This window comes from Pristiophorus japonicus, chromosome 3, assembly GCF_044704955.1.
Source record: "Pristiophorus japonicus isolate sPriJap1 chromosome 3, sPriJap1.hap1, whole genome shotgun sequence".
Taxonomy (NCBI): domain Eukaryota; kingdom Metazoa; phylum Chordata; class Chondrichthyes; family Pristiophoridae; genus Pristiophorus; species Pristiophorus japonicus.
The window spans coordinates 219,433,312-219,452,634 of record NC_091979.1 but is presented as its reverse complement, the minus strand read 5'-3'; the positions used below and the strand labels follow the sequence as shown (position 1 = coordinate 219,452,634).

Below are 19,323 nucleotides of genomic sequence, written 5' to 3'. Positions count from 1 at the left end.
GATTCAGTAAATTCAAGGTGGCTTAGTGTAGGCATCTTGGAGGAGCCCTAATGCAAATGTATTTCTGTCTGTCAGATGCTGTGGGAAAATGGTATCAATGGGATTCTGGCAGACGAGATGGGCTTGGGGAAGACTGTTCAGTGCATCGCCATGATAGCCATGATGGTGGAGCGAGGAGTTCCGGGACCTTTCTTTGTCTGTGGTCCTCTGTCTACGCTACCAAATTGGGTATCTGAGTTCAAGAGATTCACTCCAGAGGTGAGACTGGCGGGGGCTGATCCCGACTACTAACCCTTTGTGTTGGCAAGTGATTTTCGCAGATTGCGTTTTAATTTGTTTACTGTTGTGTCTCAGATTCCTGTGCTGCTTTATCATGGGAACCAGAAAGATCGACTTCAAAAACTGCGTAAAGTACACAAACGGCATGGGTCTCTGCACATCTTACCAGTTGTCATCACTTCTTATGAAATAGCCATGAGGGATAGGAAACACTTCCAGGTGTGTGAACAGAGCACTGTTATTGTTTACATTTTGGTTGAAGCGGGTAGCATTCTGGTCATGGGTTCAAGCCTTTATCAGGTTTCGGGAGAGGACATAAGCCAGATTCAGTTTTTGTGATGTGGGGTTTTCCAAATTTTCACCAGTGCTTAGGGAGCCATATTCTGCAGCTCACTCCATTGTTTAATGGAAGCTGTGAATCAAAATCCAGCGCAAACCAGAGGATATTCTGCATTTTCAAATGTTTTCGGACGAGACATGAAACTGAGGCCCCTCCTGCTGTTCACGTAAATGTTGGTATGGCACTTGCTGAAGAACAACAACGTGCAAGACTGAAACCTCAGCTGTTCGAATTGAGTTCAGTGAGATTTGATTGGTTAGTTTGTGCTGATTTCAGCAAGGCCGGAGTGGTTACTTGATACTCGTTTTATTGCAGCAACATTGGTTAGTTGTACTCTGTTTTCAGTGGAGTTATACTCGCTGCTTTCAGTGGAGAATTGTTAGTTATACTTGTTGCTTTCAGTGGAGAATTGTTAATTGGTTAGTTATTATACTAATGTGTTTCAGTTGCTGAGATTTGCAATGATTATACCTCCTGTCCTGACCTCCTGATCCTTGCTCTTTCTGGGATGTACTGTTATTGATGCTGGGATTCCCTTGCTATAGTGATCAGCCACGATCTTATTGGGGCCGAATGACTCACTCCTGCACCTAATTCTTATTCCTTGTGATTGAGCCTAAACACTGATTGTCAGCAAGCTAGACCCTTTATTCACCAGCATCCATCATAGGATTGCGCTCAGGACAGGGAAGCCCTGCTCATTATTGTTCCTGTCTCCGAATCAATGGCATTTGTAATATTAATCCCTTAAGTACTTTGACTTGAGGGCATTCAGTAGTTTTTGATTTTGGTGTGTTTCAGAATTCTTTCCCACTTTTCATGACCAGATCCCTGAGAAGGGGAAGTATTTCTTTGTTTCTGTCCCTGCTGAAATCAGCACCGGCTGGGAATTCTGCTAGTTGTGAGATCCAGAGTCTAGCCAACTCTCTGTCTAAGCTCACACATGAGCAGCCACTGGGTGAAGTACAGAGGGCCACTGGCTCCTATGGACTCCAGCAAGAGTCCATACTCTCTGTAGCAAGGGGGTAGTGCCTCGGTTTTAAGTCCCGCAGTGCCAATCAGCAACTGTAATTGCAAATCTTGTATGACAATTGCATTTTATTTCCCCCAAAATAAACAGAATTGCCACTGGAAATACCTCATAGTGGATGAAGGCCACAGAATCAAGAACTTAAATTGCCGCCTGATTCAAGAGCTGAAAAGGTTCAATACTGACAACAAGCTGCTGTTGACTGGAACTCCTCTCCAGAATAACCTGGCTGAACTCTGGTCACTGCTTAACTTCCTACTGCCTGACGTATTTGATGACTTGAAAAGGTACCCATTATGAAGGGACTCGGTCCTGCCATGTGATGTTGAATTTAACTGGCCTTTTCTGTCAAAGGCACCACCTGCAGTAGCAGGACTGTAGAATAGAAGGACCCAAGTTTAATGTAATAAGTTAAATTAGCTGGGTTTGCCTTAGGACACTACAATTGACATCTGTGCCTGTAGACTAGGGAGGGAAAAATCAGCCAGATCTATCGAGGAAGAGTGCCTGGCCTCGGGCATTGGCTTCGGCCGTCATTCCCAAGCAGTTGCAAAGCCTGCCGACACTCGCTGCCATGGCTCAGCTTGGAAAAAAGGCTTCTGAGGTGACGTACCAGAGAACTTTCAGTGCACCAGGAGAAGTCCATAATTTGAGGGAAGGGTTTGTAGTTTAATTCCAGTTCAGATTCTCTTCACCATTTCACCCAGGACAGTTTTATGGTAAAGGAAGGTTCCACTGACCTTTTGATTGCAATGTTTAAGCGGTGGTTAGGGAAGATGGATGGTGTAGTGGTCTTGTAGCTCTGACCTAAAGTCATAGATGCATTTAAGGGGAAACTAGATAAGCACATGAGAGAGAAAGGAATAGAAGGATAATGTTGATGGGGTGGGAGGAAGCTCATGTGGAGCATCAACACTGGCATGGACCTGTTGGGCCCAATGGCCTGTGTGCTGTACATTCTATGTAACCTGGATTAAAATCTAGACCAGATTGAGGGGATGAAGTTTCCTGTTGGCTGCAAAAGTCTGGCATGAACTAACTTTGAGTTGACTTAATTGAGCTCAGAATGGCCCTGAATTCAGCAGTAATCGATTCTGTACGTTCAATACACTATGGGGAGATCTGCCTTCACTTCCTTTAAAATCCTTTTGGTTATCCCATCTGATATCTCCTCCTTTGTCTAATTTGACACTGTAAAGCCCCTGGGGACACTTTTCTATGTAAAAGGTGCTATATAAATGCAAGTTATTGCTGTACCTGACTTAAGGTGTGTGCATAAAAGTGATGCAAGGGGCTGGTTGAAAAATGTGTCCGTGTTCTGTTCTACAAAGGACAAAAGGTGCTCTCACCCAGAAAGTTGGCTTGTCTGTTCTCTCCACAGATGCTGTCTTACCTGCTGAGAGTTTCCAGCATTCATTGTTTTTGCTCTGATCCACAGCTGCGTGGCCTGCTATCCCACCGGTGTAGATCCCCACGTTCTCTGACCCCAGGACTGAGCGGGTGCTGATCTACTAAACAGGAGACTTTTCCTCCTCCGCCTTTTACGGCAAGAGTCACCACTTAGGACAGGAGTAGGCCTTTCAGCCCCTCAATTCTGTTCTGCCATTCAATGGCTGATCTGTACCTTAACTCCACCTATTCGCCTTGGTTTTGTAACCCTTAATACCCTTGCCTAACAAAAATCTGAAGTGTGACTTTAAAAATTAGACAGTGATTCTACCACCAGAAGTTTTGGCAATCTATGACATCATTAAAACTTCAAAGATATGACAATAGAATTTTTTTTTATCTGTTGAATTTTCAATGTATACTTTAGATCTCGAAATGGTGTCTGAGGGGTTAAAACCCCAGAATTGTACAAGATATTTATCAAAGGAAAAGTTATTCGACAGCTTGGCTGTGGTAGTTTGCAAGATGCCAAGTGAGAGAGAAAACAGTCGGGAGTTTAAGATGTCAGCTGGATTCATCGGCCCAGATTTGACATTGCATCGTGCATATCATATGCCATTGTCAAAGCATTGGCTATGTCTTTAAATATTGATAAGGAAAGGGCAACTCTCTGTTTCAGTATATCAGCAAAATGTGTTGCCACCAGCAGATGGTCTGCATTTTAAGCTAGCTTCCCGGTCAACATAAAAACTGTTTGATTGTACCAGCCATCAGACCAGCTCAGCAGGTTTAAAACTGCAACAAGTTTCACTGCGTAAGTCTGTGTATATAGAGAAGGTGAATGGCATCCTTGTTATTTCATGTATCAATTCACTGTCTTTTAGCTCTCAATATAAATAGCCCATCTGTTGGTTTAGAGCCTGAGTCTCGGTCTTTAGAGCATATATTCAGGTCTCTTCGAAGAGAGGAGAATCAAGCCATGACTTGATACATCGGTACACCGGCTATTGGAATGTAACTGTTCACTGTTGTGATCCCTGAGTCTCGCTATTGCTTACCTAGTTATGGGGCAGTTAAAAGGTACACTCCGGATTATAGGGGACCAAAGCTCACTTGTGGGAGGTGCTTGTGATGCTGAACCTGAGCATGTGAAGTGAAAATGGTAATCACTATATTTAACTAGTTTTGTGATGATAATTGCAATCTTTGTTTGCTCCCTAGTTTTGAATCTTGGTTTGACATTACGAGTATCGCAGAAAATGTTGAAGATCTAGTTGCCAGCGAACGGGAACAAAACATTCTGCACATGCTTCACCAGGTAGACTTGTTTATTGTGAAAATGTTCTATGGAACACCTCAGCTTCACTTCTGGGTCTGAACATTGACTTTTAACATCTATCTTCCCACTTGTGTCCCTCGTGGTTCCCCTGTCTTCATTTATTCATGTTTCTTGCCTGTTTTCTATTTTGAAGCTGTTTATTCACGTTTCATCTTTCTAATATCTTTTCATACCCTGATTGAAGTCATTTTTGTTTTTTATCAAACACATTTCACAGTTTTCAGTCTGAAAAATCTTTTAATCACATTCGCTATTTCTTTTATTTGTCCACCTTTCCGTCTGCCTATATTTATATCTACATCTTGTATTTGCGAAATTTTCCTTTCTACAAAACCTTATTTCCCATTATAAATTTCCCATTATGTCTGCATTTATGATGGGAACTGCCGATGCAAATTTGTCATCCTGCAATTACACCCTTCTGCCAGTGATGACACCGTAGTGCCTCAGTTTGTCTCCCAGCTCCTCGGGCTGTCCTGCAGAGAAACTTTTCTTTGCAAATTGCCCTAAGCGCTTAATATAAATAATAGTAAATTAATCAAAATGAATCCTGGAATATATGTGACTTTAAAATGGGAATTGAATTACATCTGTTTGCTCTTGCCCAATCCTCCAATCCACTTCACCTGAACGCTATACTTGCTTTGGACACCGTGATGCAGCTGACAGTAGATCGACTTATAATTTATCAGAAATGGTGCATCTGCCAGGTGCATCATGTCCATCCCACTCTGTTGTGTTTGCACTTCATTCGCTCAAATTTCATATTTGTAAAGCATTACAAAATCACCAGGCAAGAACTTATGACTTAACAATCAAAATCAGAATGAAAATGACCATGTGGGAACTAAATCATTTTGCACAAATTGGCAGGTGCCAGTCCACAAAGTCTACCAATAAAAGAATGCAGAAACACAGCCCATTAATTGGCTCAAAATAGTTTTGACAGATTGTGTCCTTTTTTTTTTCTCCTCGACCTGCTAACAGTGTGCTCAAAATAAAGTTTCACATAGAATTAAGAATGAAAAAATAATTATTCCACAATAACCTCAAACTTGCCTAAAAATGTGTCTTTCAGTATCCTCATTAATGCTCATACTTGTAAGTGTGTCTCAAAAGCCTGAAAGTGCAAAATATATTTATTTTCCACTATTGCTCTATGCCTGTAGTCCCTGTGCCTGGGTCTGATGTCAGACCATGTCTACACAGTATTTTGCAGCATTCATCACTTGCTGGTATGATGTGTCCTTGTGTTGTAGCAGCAGTTCTAAATTTGTTTTTTCAAATCATCTGAAAGCAACCTGCAACATGAATTGGAACAGCTTTGGCTGGTTACATTTCACATCTTAAACTAACAAGTATTTAATTTCTAGTACAAAGGGATGGGTGCACGCAGATGATCTGAACACTACATTCTTTTTAGATTCAGAGATTCAGAATGCAAAAATCTGCTTATTTACTTTCCTCATTTACTGCTACACTTCCACACCCACATGGAAACAGCATAAAACATAAATTCTTGAAAATATTGAGGTCATTTGTACTAGACGCACTTGATACACAAGGGGTTGTTTGTTTATGCAAGTCATGTGCTTATTTACTGTTCCAGGAACTAATCGTAAAACACTTGTTTTGCTGTCTTGGGGAGATCACTTACAAATTCCATTGCAAATTCTTTCTCTTCCTCCACCCCGCCCCCCCCACCCTTCCCAAAACTCCCCTTGAGTGCTGCCTGACTCCAGAACCCTAGTGCTTTCAAACCCACATTCTACCCTAGCTCTGCTAAACAACAGGTTTCCCCTCCCCAGTACTGTCAAACCTCAATGCTACCAAACCTCAGGACCCCCATCCTGGTGCTGCCAAATCCTGGGATTCCCATTCCATTGCTGCTAGATCATAGGACCAGCCCATCATTACATGCCAAATCTCAGCACCCTATCCCAGTGCCAGTTTCTCAATATAAATTTCAAGGCTCCCCTTTCTGTGCTGCAAAACTCCATAAACTCTTCCTCCAAGCCCTGCCCCTGGCCCTCCAGAGCTACCTGTCAGTGATGCAGTCTCCCAGGTCCTTACTCCCAGTGCTGCAAAACCGCACGGTAAATCCTCCCAGTAGCTAGCCACCAGGAACCTACCTCCAACATGGTTCATCTTGCAGTGTATCCTGGGCTTTACAAAAAGAAGCAGAAAAAAGTTGAGAACAGAGATGTAATCTTCAAGGCCACTGATTTACAGCTTTCATAGACAAGTTAGGTAATAGAAATGCACATATGTATAAATCATTAACCCTGATAATTCATTATGCATTACATAGCTTGATACCCATTTTATAAAACCACATGTCTTTCAACTCTGAGTAATACCTCAGGGAACCTGCCCGTTCTACATAAGAACATAAGGAATAGGCCACCTGGCACCTCGAGCCTGCTCCGCCATTTAATAAGATCATGGCTGATCTGATCATAGATTCAGCTCCACTTCCCTGCCTGCTCCCCATAACCCTTTATTCCCTTATTGTTCAAAAATCTGCCTTAAATGTATTCAGTGACCCAGCCTCCACAGCTCTCTGGGGCAGAGAATTCCACAGATTTACAACCTCAAGGAAGAAATTCCTCCGAACTCAGTTTTAAATGGGCAGCTCCTTATTCTGAGACTATGTCCCCTAGTTTTAGTTTCCCCTATGAGTGGAAATAATCCTCTCTGCATCCACCTTATCGAGCTCCCTCATCATCTTATATGTTTCAATAAGATCACCCCTCATTCTTCTGAACTCCAATGTGTATAAGCTCAACCTATCTTCAGAAGTTAACCCTCATCTCCGGAATCAACCTGTGAACCTTCTCTGAACAGTCTCCAATGCAAGTATATCCTTCCTTATATATGGAGACCAAAACTACACAGTACTCCAGGTGTGGCCTCATCAATACCCTGTACAGTTGTAGCAGGACTTCTCTGCTTTTATACTCTATCCCCCTTGCAATAAAGGCCAACATTCCATTTGCCTTCCTGATTACTTGCTGTACCTGTATACTAACTTTTTATGTTTCATACACAAGGACCCCCAGGTCCCTCTACTGCAGTACTTTGCAATTTTTTTCCATTTAAATTATAATTTGCTTTTCTATTATTTCTGACAAAGTGGATAACCTCACACTTTCCCACATTATACTCCCATATGCCAAATGTTTGCCCACTCACTTAGCCTGTCTATATCCCTTTGCAGATGTTTTTGTGTCCTCCTCACAATTTGCTTTCCCAGCCATCTTTGTAACATCAGCAAACTTAGCTACATTACACTCGATGCCTTCATCCAAGTGATCAATATAGATTGTAAATAGTTGAGGACCCAGCACCGATCCCTGCGGCACCCCACTAGTTACTGTTTGCCAACCGGAAAATTACCCATTTATCCCGACTCTCTGTTTTCTGTTAGTTAGCCAATCTTCTATCCATGCTAATATATTACCCCCAACTCTGAGATTTTATCTTGTGCAGTAACCTCTTATGTGGCACCTTATCAAATGCCTTCTGGAAATCCAAATACACCACATCCACTAGTTCACCCCCCTTATCCACCCTGCTCGTTACATCCTCAAAGAACTCAAGCAAATTTGTTGAACATGGTTTCCCTTTCATAAAACCATGCTGACTCTGCTTGATTTGAATTGTGCTTTTCCAAATTTCCCGCTACTGCTGCCTTAATAATGGACTCCAGCATTTTCCCAATGACAGATGTTAGGCTAACTGGTCTATAGTTTCCTGCTTTCTGTCTGCCTCCTTTTTTTAAATATTAGAACACCTACAGTAGTGTGCATTTCCTATTTGTCATATCACATTTCCTGTGCCAGACCCCTCACTTTTTAATTAATTTCATATTCAGCAAGTCGCAACTCTATATCTAAGAAATGCAACCAAAATATATAAACAAAGCGAACCCTGAGCCAAGCAGAATTCAGTGATTACTAGACAGAAAAATCTACCAATAGATTTTTTAAAAAAGAAACTGAACCAATCACATTGCTCAGATATTTTTCATCAATGATTTTTCTTCTGCCTGCTGACTATACGCCGGTTAAAAGGTGTGCCTGCCGGTTAAAACTAGCATGTAGTCGGCAGGCTGAGGGGAAAAAAAATATCAAGTATTCTGGGAAATTTGGTTCAGTTTGTAAAAAAGTAAAAAAGTAAAAAATGTATAAATGAAATTATGCAATTATTTTACATAAAATTGCCGAATTCCTGTTCAAACTGCATTTAGGTTTATGGCCTTGGGCCGAGAGTTCAAGTTCATGACTCACCTTGAATGACTATGCACGGCTGCCAACTCCACCATCCCCTTTTCTGAGCCACCCCAACCTGGACCTGTTCTGCATTCTTCCCACTGCCTCCCCCCCCCCCTTTCTGATCTCTCGGGGATCTGTAAAAATCATAAAATACAGTACTAGTTCAGTGGCAAAACCCAACTTAAGATGGCAATGGATCCTAGATCATTAGGAATAAATTGGAGGTGTGAGCAAGTCGGCAGGACTAATTTACAATCTACCTTTCCTTACTGCTGCCAGTCCTTGGGAGCCTCCCCTTCACCCCCCCCCCCCCCCGCCCACAATATTTTACAAACCCTAGGAGCCCCCCTCAATTCTTCCAGATTTTGAGACCCTGCTAGTGTTACCAAAGCCAAGCTCTCCCTTCACCATACTGCCACGCTCCAGGACAGTGGTACCAAAATTCAGTGCCCCATAACTGCTGCTGATAGAGGTGGCTATAGAGATGGTGGATACATTGGTTATCATCTTCCAAAATTCCATAGATACTACAACAGTTCCTGCAGATTGGAAGGTAGCTAATGTAATCCCGTTTAAGGAGGGAGAGAGAAAACAGGGAACTACAGACCAGTTAGCCAGACATCAGTAATAGGGAAAATGCTTGAATCTATTAAGGACGTGGCAACAGGGTATTTGGAAAATAATAATAGGATTGGCAGAGTCAGCATGGATGAAAGGGAAATCATGTTTAACAAATCTCAGTTTTTTGAGGTTGTAACTAGTAGAATAGATAAGAGAGGCACCAGTGGATGTGGTGTATTTGGATTTTCAGAAGGCATTCGATAAAGTGCCACACTTGAACAAAATTAGGACTCATGGGATTGGGGTAATATACGAGCATAGATTGAGGATTGGTTAACGGACAGAAAACAGAAGGAATAAACGGGTCATTTTCGGGTTGGCAGGCTGTAACTAGTGGGGTGCCGCAAGGATCAGTGCTTGGGCCCCAGCTATTCACAATCTGTATCAATGATTTTAGATGAGGGGACCAAATGTAATATATCCAAGTTTGCTGATGATACAAAGCTAGGTGGGGATGTAAGTTGTGAGGAGGATGCAAAGAGACTTCAAGGGGATATAGACCGACTAAGTGAATGGGCAAGAACACGGCAAATAGAATATTATGTGGAGAAATGTGAAGTTATCCGCTTTGGTAGAAAAAATAGAAAAGCAGAGTATTTTTTAAATGGTGAGAGATTGGGAAATGTTGGTGTTCAGAGGGACCTGGGTGTCCTTGTACACAAACGTTAACATGCAGGTACAGCAAGAAATTAAGACTCAAGAAAAATATATTCCAGTGAGGAGGAAAGGGTGTAAGAGAAAAGTTAGCCATCTGTGGCTAACTAAAGAAATAAAGGACGGTATCCAATTAAAAACAAGGCCATCCAATTTAAAAACAAGGGCATACAAAGTGGCCAAAACTAGTGGGAGAAAGAAGATTGGGAAGCTTTTAAAAGCCAGCAAAGGATGAATAAAAAAATGATTTAAGAAAGGGAAGACAGACTATGAAAGTAAACTAGCACAAAATATAAAAACAGATAGCCAGAGTTTCTATAGGTATATAAAAAGGAAGAATGGCTAAAGTAAATGTTGGTCCCTTGGAGGATGAGACCGGGGAATTAGTAATGGGGAACATGGAGATGGCAGAAACTCGGAACAAATAATTTGTATCAGTCTTTACGGTAGAGGACACAAACAATATCCCAACAGTGGCTAGTCAAGGGGCTGTAGCGGGGGAGGAACTTAACACAATCACGAAGGAGGTGGTACTCAGTAAGATAATGGGACTAAAGGCAGTTAAATCCCCTGGACCTGATAGCTTGCATCCTAGGGTCTTAAGAGAAGTAGCGGCAGGGATAGTGGATGAATTGGTTGTAATTTACCAAAATTCCCTGGATTCTCGGGAGGTCCCAGCAGATTGGAAAACTGCAAATGTAATGCCCTATTTAAAAAAACGAGGCAGACAAAAAGCAGGAAACTATAGACCAGTTAGCCTAACATCTGTGGTTGGGAAAATGTTCGAGTCCATTATTAAAGATGCCGTAGCAGGACATTTGGAAAAGCAAAATTTGGTCAGGCAGAGTCAGCATGGATTTATGAAGGGGACGTCATATTTGACAAATTTGCAGGCATTCTTTGAGGATGTAACGAACAAGGGAACCAGTGGATGTGGTGTATTTGGACTTTCAGAAGGCATTTGACAAGGTGCCACATAAAAGGTTACTGCACGAGATAAAAGTTCACTGGGTTGGGGGTAATATATTAGCATGGATAGAGGATTGGCTAACTAACAGAAAACAGAGAGTCGGGATAAATGGCTCATTCTCGGGTTGGCAACTGGTAACTAGTGGGGTGTCACAGGGATCAGTGCTGGAACCCCAACTATTTACAATCTGTATTAATGACTTGGAAGAAGGCACCAAGTGTAATGTAGCCAAGTTTGATACAAAGATGGGAGGGAAAGCAATGTGTGAGGAGGACACAAAATCTGCAAAAGGACAGGCAGGCTAAGTGAGTGGGCAAAAATTTGGCAGATGGAGTATAATGTTGGAAAGTGTGAGGTCATGCACTTTGGCAGAAAAAAAAATCAAAGAGCAAGTTATTATTTAAATGGAGAAGGATTGCAAAGTGCTACAGTACAGTGGGACCTAGAGGTACTTCTGCATGAAACACAAAAGGTTAGTATGCAGGTATAGCAAGTGATCAGGAAGGCCAATGGAATCTTGGCCTTTATTCCAAAGGGGATGGAGTATAAAAGCAGGGAAGTCTTGCTAAAGTTATACAAGGTATTGGTGAGGCAACACCTGAAATACTGCGTGCAGTTTTGGTTTCCATATTTACGAAAGGATATACTTATACGGGCAGTTGAGAGAAGGTTCAATAGGTTGATTCTGGAGATGAGGGGGTTGACCTATGAGGAAAGGTTGAGTAGGTTGGGCCTCTACTCATTGGAATTCAGAATAATGAGGTGATCTTATTGAAACATATAAGACTATGAGGGGGCTTGACAAGGTGGTTGCAGAGAGGATGTTTCTACTGATGGGTGAGACTAGAACTAGGGGGCATTATCTTAGAATAAGGGGCCGCCCATTTCAAACTGAGATGAGGAGAAATTTCTTCTGAGTGTTGTAAATCTGTGGAATTCGCTGCCTCAAAGCTGTGGAAGCTGGGACATTGAATAAATTTAAGGCAGAAATAGACAATTTCTTCAAGGATAAGGGAATATGGTATTATGGGGAGCGGGCAGGGAAGTGGACCTGAGTCCATGATCAGATCAGCCATGTTCATATTAAATGGCAGAGCAGGCTCGAGGGGCCATATGCCTACTCCTGCTCCTATTTCTTATGTTCTTCTGTTCAAATGGTATGTTGGCCTTCATTGCGAGAAGATTTGAGTACAGGAGCAAGGATGTCCTACAGTTATACAGGACCTTGATGAGACCGCACCTGGAGTATTGTGTGCAGTTTTGGTTTCCTTACCTAAGAAAGGATATACTTGCCATAGAGGGAGTGCAGCGAAGGTTCAACCAGACTGATTCCTGGGATGGCAGGGCTGTCTTGTGAGGAGAGATTGGGTCAACTAGGCCTATATTCACTAGAGTTGAGAAGAATCTCATTGAAATATATAAAATTCTGACAGGGTTGGACATACTGGATGCGGGGAGGATGTTTCCCCTGGCTGGGAAGTCTAGAACAAAGGGTCACAGTCTCAGGATACAGGGTAGAAATTTAGGACTGAGATAAGAACATAAGAACATAAGAACATGGAACAGGAGTAGGCCATCTAGCCCCTCGAGCCTGCTCCGCCATTCAATAAGATCATGGCTGATCTGGTCGTGGACTCGGCTCCACTTGCCCGCCCTCTCCCCGTAACCCTTAATTCCCTTATTGCTTAAAAATCTATCTATCTTTGACTTGAAAACATTCAATGAGCTAGCCTCAACTGCTTCCTTGGGCAGAGGATTCCACAGATTCACAACCCTCTGAGAGAAGAAATTCTTTCTCAACTAGGTTTCAAATTGGCTCCTCCGTATTTTGAGGCTGTGCCCCCTAGTTCTAGTCTCCCCCACCAATGGAAACAACCTCTCTGCCTCTATCTTGTCTATCCCTTTCATGATTTTAAATGTTTCTATAAGATCACCCCTCATCCTTCTGAACTCCAAGGAGTAAAGACCCAGTCTACTCAATCTATCATCATAAGGTAACCCCCTCATTTCTCGAATCAGCCTAGTGAATCGTCTCTGTACCCCTTCCAAAGCTAGTATATCCTTCCTTAAGTAAGGTGACCAAAACTGCACGCAGTACTCCAGGTGCGGCCTTACCAATACCTTATACAGTTGCAGCAACACCTCCCTGCTTTTGTACTCCATCCCTTTCGCAATGAAGGCCAACATTCCATTTGCCTTCCTGATTACCTGCTGCACCTGCAAACTAAGAGTTTCATGCACAAGGACCCCCAGGTCCCTCTGCACCACAGCATGTTGTAATTTCTCCCCAATCAAATAATATTCCCTTTTACTGTTTTTTTTTTCCCAAGGTGGATGACCTCACACTTTCCGACATTGTATTCCATCTGCCAAACCTTAGCCCATTCGCTTAACCTATCCAAATCTCCTTGCAGCCTCTCTGAGTCCTCTACACAACCTGCTTTCCCACTAATCTTGGTGTCATCTGCAAATTTTGTTGCACTACACTCTGTCCCCTCTTCCAGGTCATCTATGTATATTGTAAACAGTTGTGGTCCCAGTACCGATCCCTGTGGCACACCACTAACCACTGATTTCCAACTGGAAAAGGACCCATTTATCCCGACTCTCTGCTTTCTGTTCGCCAGCCAATTCTCTATCCATGCTAATACATTTCCTCTGACTCCGCGTAACTTTATCTTCTGCAGTAACCTTTTGTGTGGCACCTTATCGAATGCCTTTTGGAAATCTAAATACACCACATCCATCGGTACACCTTTATCCACCATGCTCGTTATATCCTCAAAGAATTCCAGTAAGTTAGTTAAACATGATTTCCCCTTCATGAATCCATGCTGCGTCTGCTTGATTGCACTATTCCTATCCAGATGTCCCGCTATTTCTTCCTTAATGATAGTTTCAAGCATTTTCCCCACTACAGATGTTAAACTAACCGGCCTATAGTTACCTGCCTTTTGCCTGCCCCCTTTTTTTAAACAGAGGCGTTACATTAGCTGCTCTCCAATCCGCTGGTACCTCCCCAGAGTCCAGAGAATTTTGGTAGATTATAACAAATGCATCTGCTACAACTTCCGCCTTCTCTTTTAATACCCTGGAATGCATTTCATCAGGACCAGGGGACTTGTATACCTTCAGTCCCATTAGTCTGTCCAGCACTACCCCCCTAGTGATAGTGATCATCTCAAGGTCCTTCCTTCCCACGTTCCTATGACCAGCAATTTTTGGCATGGTTTTTGTGTCTTCCACTGTGAAGACGGAAGCAAAATAATTGTTTACGATCTCAGCCATTTCCACATTTCCCATGATTAAATCCCCCTTTTCATCTTCTAAGGGACCAACATTTACTTTAGTCACTCTTTTCCATTTTATATATCTGTAAAAGCTTTTACTATCTGTTTTTATGTTTTGTGCAAGTTTACCTTCGTAATCTATCTTCCCTTTCTTTATTGCTTTTTTAGTCATTCTTTGCTGTTGCTTAAAATTTTCCCAATCCTCTAGTTTCCCACTAACCTTGGCCACCTTATACGCATTGGTCTTTGATTTGATACTTTCCTTTATTTCCTTGGTTATTCACGGCTGGTTATCTCTTCTCTTGCCGCCCTTCTTTTTCACTGGAATATATTTGGAGATGCGGAGAAATGTTTTCACTGAGGATGGTGAACCTATGGAATTCTCTACCGCAGAAGGCTGTGGAGGCCAAGTCACTGAATATATTTAAGAAGGAGATAGAAAGATTTCTAGACACAAAAGACGTCAAGGGATATGGGGAGAAAGCGGGAATATGTTGTTGAGATGGAGGATCAGCAATGGTCATATTGAATGGCGGTGCAGGCTCAAGGGGCCGAATGGCCTACTACTGCTCCTATTTTCTGTTTCTAATAGGAGTTAACAAAAGGAGCTAACAAAATAGATTAGTCTATTTATGAGACAAATGAAGGACTTGTGCATCCATAAAACTTTATTAAAGGCAAAATTACATTAAGGAAACATCTATGCTGCTTCTACCTTAAGATTCACCTTCTCAAAAACCCTTTTCACTGGTTTTCCAAAGTGTTCCCTGAACTCTTAACTTGACTTAAACTCTGCCACCCACATCCTGTCCCGCACAAGGTTTTCCTCATCTGTCATCCCTCTGTCTTCACTGGCTCCTTGTCTCCTGGCACTCTCTCCTGCCTCCCGCCTCCCCTCACTCCACCTCTAACCTCCTCTGTTATTATGTCTCAGCCTATACTCTGCAGTTCTGTAACTCTGCGCTCCTCACTTGCTGACATGGCTTCCACAGTCGTCTTGGCGCATCCTGCAGAATGCCTTTCCTCAACTCTTTCATCTTGCTACTTGCTTCCTGTCTCCTCAAAACCTACCTTTCTGACTATCTTTGGCCCACTCTCATGAACCATCTTCTGCTCGGCTCTTTTCTATCCTCTGGAGTACCTTGAAATGTTTCTTTATAATAAAAATCTATGCAAATACAAGTTTTTCAGAGTCTAGGACTAGTTGTTGAAATGTAAAAGGGAAATTAGACTGACATTTCCAAAATAATTGCTGAAAATTCAGAGTAATTCACTGGAAAGTAAAAAAAAAAGGGCGAGAATAAAGAAAGTAATTTTGAATGCAGGAACACTCCCTACTCATCATCGTCATAGGCAGTCCCTCGGAGTCGAGGATGACTTGCTACCACTCTAAAAGTGAGTTCTCAGGTGACTGAGGAGATCAATGCAGGACCTGCAGTCTCTGTCACAGGTGGTGCAGACAGTGGTTGAAGGAAAGGGTGGTCGGGGAGCCTGGGTTGACACACGCTCCTTCCGCTGTCTGCGCTTGTTTTCTGCTTATTCTCGGCGACAAGACTCCAGGTGCTCAGCGCCCTCTCGGATGCTCTTCCTCCACTTTGGGCGGCCTTGGACCAGGGATTCCCAGGTGCCGGTGGGGATGTCCACTTTATCAAGGAGGCTTTGAGAGTGTCCTTGAAACATTTCCTCTGCCCATCTGGGGCTCGCTTGCCATGTCGAAGCTCCGCGTCGAGCGCTTTGGGAGTCTCGTGTCGGGTATGCGGACGATGTGGAGTTGTCGTATCTGCAGCCTCTGCCTTGACTTGTAAGTGAACTCTCCCAGTTTTAAACAGACATGGCTCTAAGCTTCAGTAATGCTTCGTGTTTTACATGATATAATGTTCCTGCCTGTGACTTGCATTGAGAAATGCCCTGGGAGATTTGCATGTATCCTTCCTTTCAGCTGAGACCAGGGTTTATGCCCAGTCCAGACCCATGGGTAGCTGACCCAAGAGTGCTTGACTGAAGCTAGCTGTTGCCTTGATGAAAAGAGCAGTTCACCTAACGCCTGTGGAATCCCCATAAGTGGTGAACTCCTGGGGAAATTTGCTGTCCAGCAATGGTGGTTGTTGAATTCTGGAAGGGTTATTTTTGGTGTTACAGATCCTGACTCCGTTCCTGCTGAGGAGGTTGAAATCTGATGTCACTCTGGATATTCCTCCAAAACGGGAGCTTGTGGTTTACGCACCTCTGAGCAAAAAACAAGAGTCGTTCTACACCGCCATAGTCAACAAGACCATCACAACACTGCTGGGACAGGAGGTGAGGGCGCATTTAGAAAAAAATATGCGGAGCTAGTTCATTGAGTTGGTATTTTCTCTGTATTATGAAGCTGAGGTTTTGATCTTGCTGCGTGTTGTCTCGCCCCTCCCCAACCCCAAACAGCCCGAGCAGGAGAAGCCACAGCTGACCTCTTCAGGTCGGCCGAAACGTCGAAGCAGGAAGCAAGTGGATTATGATGATGATTTGGAGAAGATGATTGCTGTGATGCAGCAGGATGCCCACGAGCCGAGGTTGGTGACTAAGGGTGTGGGTCTACCTGATGGGCCAAATCGCAATAAACTGAACATTACCACCACTTGATACTTATTGTTTGTTTGACTCAACTGTTCACATTGTGTCACCGGAGTCAAAAGGTCGTAGGTTCAATCCCCACTCCAGGACTTCAGCACCTAATCTAGGCTGGCACTTTAATATAGTCCTGAAGGAGTGCTGTACTGTCTGAGGTGAGACGATAAACTCCTGATGGTTCAGGCGTATGTGGTCTGGATCTGATGGCACTATTTGAAAAGGAACAGGAAATCCTCCGCATTTTTGCCAATATTCCTCCTTCAGTGACAGCCGATTAGCTGGTTATTCATTTTGTTTTCTGTTTGTGGGATCTTGCTGTGTAAAAACTAGTACTGCATTCACCGACATGTTGATTCATTTGGTTGTGAAGTGTTTTATGATTTCTTGATGTGATGAGGCACTATATAAATACAAATTCTATTCTCCTTTTCCCCACCCCCCGTCCCCAAAAAAATCTGGTCTGTGTTCTTTGGTTATGTTAGAGTTTGATCAGAGTGCTAGCATTCAGAATAGGCAGGACAGCTCCCCCAGTGCCTGGGTGGGTCCAAGCACTGCCTAGTGCGGAGCTAAGCTGTCCAGACCACACAGTAAGACATTTGAGCCGTGTTAGCTGCTCTCAGCTGTGGCAGCATTTGGAATGCTGCAGCTGAGTTCTCAGTCATAGGGTTGGGGGAGGCAAAATTGGCCGAGGTCTCTGGTCGCTCTCCAATGACATCTGCTGGAAAGTGCATGTGTGGATATTGGATAAGACCGGAGCAAACTTGAGTGGTATTCCCATGGCCAGGTACTCTAGCTGATGCTCATGGTGTAGGCAGAAACTTGGGTGAGGTAGAGGAGGGCTGCCGCACAGTAAGGCTCTGTGCCTTTGGTAGCGGTGGGTGGGAGAAGCATTAGAACTGGACTAGTGACCAGTAGAAAGTCTCATTCCTCTTTACTTTACCCTCTCCAATTCAGATGGAGCAGTATGCTTTCATGCATTGATACCAACAGTGACATTTCCTAGTAACCTTCAATCCTTTTTAAAATGCTGAATATTTCTCCAGCTCTTTTGAAAATGAGTTAATAAAAATATTTTCATTGCCTTTAACAGGAATCTATTCTGTGTATTGTGGGTGGGTGGCTAGAATTTTCTACACTCGTAACTCAGCAGTGATCGTTGGTGGGTTTAATGACCAAGAGTGAAATCACTTCCCCCTTCCCAGCAAAAATGAGACCAGTTGCAGCAGCCCTAGCTAGGATCGGTATTGAACTGGGTCCTTCAGTGCCTGTGTGGCTCTAAATAACGGCTTGTGTTACATGCAGAACAGTGTGTGAGATATGTAATACTATGTGTTACTTAAGAATATATAAACTGTAGGCCAGTGGCACTTTGGTTTGCAGTGGCCTTCAAGCTACCACAGCCTCCCTTCCGGTTTTGGCCTCTTGAGACTCGAGAGACAATTTTTCTCCGGCGGCTTTCACAGCCTCAAGACTTCACAGCCAATGAAGTACTTTTCAATTGTAGTCACTGTTGTAATGTAGGGAATCGCAGCAGCCAATTTGAGCACCGCAAGCTCCCACAAACTGCACTGAGGTAAATGATCAAATAATTTGTTTTTGGTGTTGGGTAAATGTTGGCCAGGGCACTGGGAGAGCTCCCCTGCTCTTGAAATAGTGCCATGGGATCTTTTACGTCCGCTTGAGGCTTAATATCTCATCTGAAAGACGGCACCTCCAACACTGCAGCACTCCCTCAGTACTAGAGTGTCGGCTTGGATTATGTGCTCGAGTTTCTGGAGTAGGACGTGAACCCACGACCTATATGGTGAGTGCCACCATTGACACTGCTGATAAACTTCTCTCCTCCTACTTGGCTGTCCTTAAGTAACTTGCAATCTCTTCTATTTTCTCAGCAGGCCTGTGTTGGATGTGTATATCCCGCAAGATAAGGAGATCCACTTGAAATTGCAGAATGTGTTGATGCTGCTCAGGAAATGCTGTAACCACCCATACCTAATTGAGTACCCACTGGACTCCACAACCCAGGAGTTTAAGGTGAAAATCAGAAGCAAAATCTCTTCTGCAACAGCCACGAGTCCTCTTTCTTATCAAATTGTGATTCCCTTAACACCCACTTTGAACCCAAACTCCCCTCTGCTTCTGAAGGTGATGATCTGTGCTGGCATATGATTCGGGCTATTTGACTGTCTGGGACATGGTGGTTGGGTTTTCCCCATATCTGTGTGCAATTGTCAGCAGGAGCAGAGTCCCACATTGCTTTTCCCTTCCTAGCCCAAAGGCCCTCTGGGCAGTTATACCCATATTACTGTCCAACCTGAGATCAGCTACTACAACCCTGCTCAGGATTTGAACCTGGGGCCTTCCTGTTCTGTATAATTCATAGTCGCGTTTTTATTGCCAGTTTAAAATCCCATATTCTTTACGAGTTTTATTTTTGCTGTAGAAAATCATCGGGGGGAACTGAACTTCAAGAAACCCTAATATTTTCAATTAAAAATAATTTTAATTTTGGAGATCACTGAAACAG

General features: G+C 43.2%; 1 protein-coding gene across 1 annotated transcript in view; it reads left to right on the top strand.

Annotated features, from left to right (window-relative positions):
* hells (helicase, lymphoid specific) overlaps window positions 1–19,323 on the top strand; it is a 43,015-nt gene that overhangs the window by 12,438 nt on the left and 11,254 nt on the right. The window contains exons 8-14 of the mRNA XM_070876288.1: window positions 76–258; window positions 355–498; window positions 1,740–1,936; window positions 4,260–4,356; window positions 16,329–16,487; window positions 16,611–16,738; window positions 18,689–18,830. Of these exons, the coding sequence (XP_070732389.1) occupies window positions 76–258; window positions 355–498; window positions 1,740–1,936; window positions 4,260–4,356; window positions 16,329–16,487; window positions 16,611–16,738; window positions 18,689–18,830 (1,050 nt within the window). The remainder of the gene's footprint in view (window positions 1–75; window positions 259–354; window positions 499–1,739; window positions 1,937–4,259; window positions 4,357–16,328; window positions 16,488–16,610; window positions 16,739–18,688; window positions 18,831–19,323) is intronic.